Source organism: Galeopterus variegatus, unplaced genomic scaffold (assembly GCF_000696425.1).
Source record: "Galeopterus variegatus unplaced genomic scaffold, G_variegatus-3.0.2 Scaffold2297, whole genome shotgun sequence".
In the NCBI taxonomy this organism is placed as follows: Eukaryota; Metazoa; Chordata; class Mammalia; order Dermoptera; family Cynocephalidae; genus Galeopterus; species Galeopterus variegatus.
The window spans coordinates 21,675-24,915 of NW_007728408.1; the positions used below are offsets into that span (position 1 = coordinate 21,675).

A 3,241-nucleotide genomic window follows, 5' to 3' on the forward strand; every position below is an offset into this window, starting at 1 on the left:
AAGGACCACAGATTTTTTTTTTTTTTTTTTTTTTTTTTACATAAGGCAGTAAATCAAAGTATATGCTTTCTGAGAAAACTATAAGCCTTTTAGTTTCCTTGTGAGTATCTTATGAAAAATGTTAGTTAATGTTTAAATCAGACATGTAGGAGCCATTGACAAAGGAACTATGGGTCACATACACATAAAAATCAACTTAATCTGGGAAAGAAATTTAAATGTTTCACTTCATTCAAACAATTACTTATAGGGAGCATAGAACTTTTGTGAATACAAATAGATCTCAAAGAGGTGAGAAGAAAGGAAACACCTGGAGAGAGGCAGAGGTGGGTGAGCCAGAAGGAAGAGGAGGCCGTGCTAATGCAGGCTTCTGCCCCTGCTCTGAAGCCTGGGCTCCTTCCTCCCAGAGGATGCACTGGGCCCCTCCTGTCACTCAGCAAGGTGCTTCTTTTCATGGTTCTCATAATAGTTGCTTGGAATTGTTTCCTTTTCAGCTTCCCTGTTACCTATTTAGCTTCTAGTTTGAATAATGGGTTTCCATATTTATATTTGTTATGGAATAAAAAATTCCGTATTTTTATTTTATTTTTCCTCTTGAGTAAAAGATACCATTCTCCTTGAATACTGCGTTTTTAATTTTCTCCCTAAATATTTTAACCCTTCACACTAAATACTTCAGTATGTACTTCCTAAGAACAGAGTTATTAACTTAGATTATACAGTACAATTACTGAATTCAGGAAATTTAACATTGATACAATACTATTATCTAATATACAGACCTTATTAAAATTTCACCAATGTCCTAATAATGTCTCTTATAGCAGGTTTTTTTTTCTGGTTCAGGATCCAATACAGGATCATATTACATTCCCCTTCCGTTTTTTGTTTTTGCTTTTAGTTGCTGATAATCAAGAACTTTTTTTTTCCTTTTCGGTCTGTCATGACATTGATATTTTTGAAGTGTACAAGTCATTTATTATTGCAAAATGTCCCTTAATTTGAGTATTTCTGATCTTTCTTCATGATTAGATTCAGATTATACGTTTTTAGCAGAAATACCACACAGTACTGGTTTGTCCCATTTTTGGTGATGTTAAGGGGGTATCTGCAAGGTTTCTTCATTATAAAGTTACTGTTTTTCTCTTTGTTATTAACAACAATTTGTGAGGAAATAACTTTTCAAACTATGCAAATATCCTGTTTTTCATCAAACCTTCATCCACTTGTTTTAGCATCCTTTCATAAGTCTTGCCTGGTGAATCATTTATTACTGTGATGATTGCTAAATGGTGTTTTTCTAATGCCATATTTTCTTCTACATTAGCATTCTGCTATCAGTAAGAGCATTTCCTTTTTCTCTGCCTATGTTACCTATATGTCAAACAGTCAATGGTCAGTATGGACTCACCTCACTGATCTTTACTTTGTTTTATAGGTAATAATCTACTACTATTTTTATTTATTTTGCTCAAATTGTCCCCTATTTGGTCTGGGGAAGCCAACTTAATTTTTTTAATGACTGTGAGCTGCCATTAGTTTATTCATCCATTCTAGGATGCAGAGAACCTCAGGTTATTGATATATAAATGAGTGTCTCCCTTGCAGTCATTGGTTTATCTTTCTTTGTACTTACATGCTGCTTTCTTTTTCTGTAAAGTCTCTAACACATGAGATAATCGAATAGCCCCAGGACAAAGTATGTTTTATTTTTCCGGGAACTATTTCCCTGTGATAGTACCTTAATCACTTTTCTTCCTGTAAGATTATGCTTGTATTATGTATTACTGTATCTGAACACACTGGAATGGCTTAAATGTTATGTTTACCTCAGTTATACTTAAAATTATATTCAAAACTTTTTTCTCTTTGGTCTTCTACTAGATATTTTCAGGTACAGCCATGTGTCACTTAAAGGGGGGATATGCTCTGAGAAGTGCATTAGGTGATTTCATTGTTGTGTGAGCCATCATAGAGTGTACTAACACAAACCTGGATGGTACAGCCTACTGCACACCTGGGCTGTATGGTATAGTCTATTGCTCTACCACTGATCTTGACCAAAATGCTGTTATGCAGCTCGTGACTGTATTCTAAATTGAATAAACTTTTAGTATTGTTTAGATATTAAGTTTTATTTATCTTCTGGGATAAGGAGTGTGGACATAAATTATAACATAGAATTTTACCTTGGGTAGGAGCAGTCCCAAAAACATGAACTTCGTGTTGATGAAGACTTTTGTGATCATTATTTTGAGAACATTGAATGTTGGACAACAAAAAATGAAAATTTAGATTGCAACAGTGATTTGCAGGTGTTTCCCTCGTTGAATGTGAGTATCCATTTTGTCATGTTAAAACAGTTTATTTTATTCCCATTGTATACAAGTATCAACTCAAATAATATTTTATCAGTATGTTGATAAAGGTGCTTTAATATGTTAATTTTTAGGTTTAGCTTTTTGTGTGTGTGTAGTAGTACATAAAAGTACATATTGACACAAGTTTCTATTTCTTTGTATCCCATTGTAGCAACATCCTTGCGAGAGTCTTTTATGATCCACGGTCTCTAATTCATCTCTCATTCTCTCTTCCATACACTAGTCAGACCTTTGCCTGCATCATCCCATGAAAACAGCTCTAGTCAAGGTCATCCGTGACCCTCCATGTTGTTAAATCCAATGACCTTTTACTCTCACCAAATGTCTTGACTTATCGTTAGCGTTTAGCACATTTGGACACTCTCTTTGTATTAGTCCGTTTCTATTGCTTATAATGTAATACGTGAAACTGAGTAATTTATAAATAAGTAAAATATATTCCTTATAGTTTCAGATGCTGGGAAGTCCAAAGTCCAGGGAACACTTCTGGTGAGGGCCTTTACCTGGTGGTAACTCTTTGGCAATGCAGGGTATCACATGGTGAGAGTGGCAGGAGCAAGAGAGAGCTAACTCCTTACTCCCTCTCCTTTTAAAGACATCAGAACCATGCCATTACCACCCATTAAACCATCAACTTATTACTCCGTGAAGCGATTAGTCCATTCACTGGGGCATGTTCCTCACAATTTAATCACCTCTTCAAGGCCCCACCTTCAATTATCATAATAGGATTTCCCACCCTCTCAACACTGTTGCTGTGGAGATTAAACTTCTTTTTTTTTTTTTCCTTTAAATTTTAATTTTGTCGATATACAATGTGGTTGATTATTATGGCCCATTACAGAAACCTCCCTCCCTCC

The 3,241-nt window shown here is 35.0% G+C and overlaps 1 protein-coding gene across 1 annotated transcript in view; it reads left to right on the forward strand.

Annotated features, from left to right (window-relative positions):
- The window catches only part of TMEM87B (transmembrane protein 87B), a 62,433-nt gene that overhangs the window by 10,590 nt on the left and 48,602 nt on the right, over nucleotides 1-3,241 (forward strand). The window contains exon 4 of the mRNA XM_008581214.1: nucleotides 2,199-2,333. Within this exon, the coding sequence (XP_008579436.1) occupies nucleotides 2,199-2,333 (135 nt within the window). The remainder of the gene's footprint in view (nucleotides 1-2,198; nucleotides 2,334-3,241) is intronic.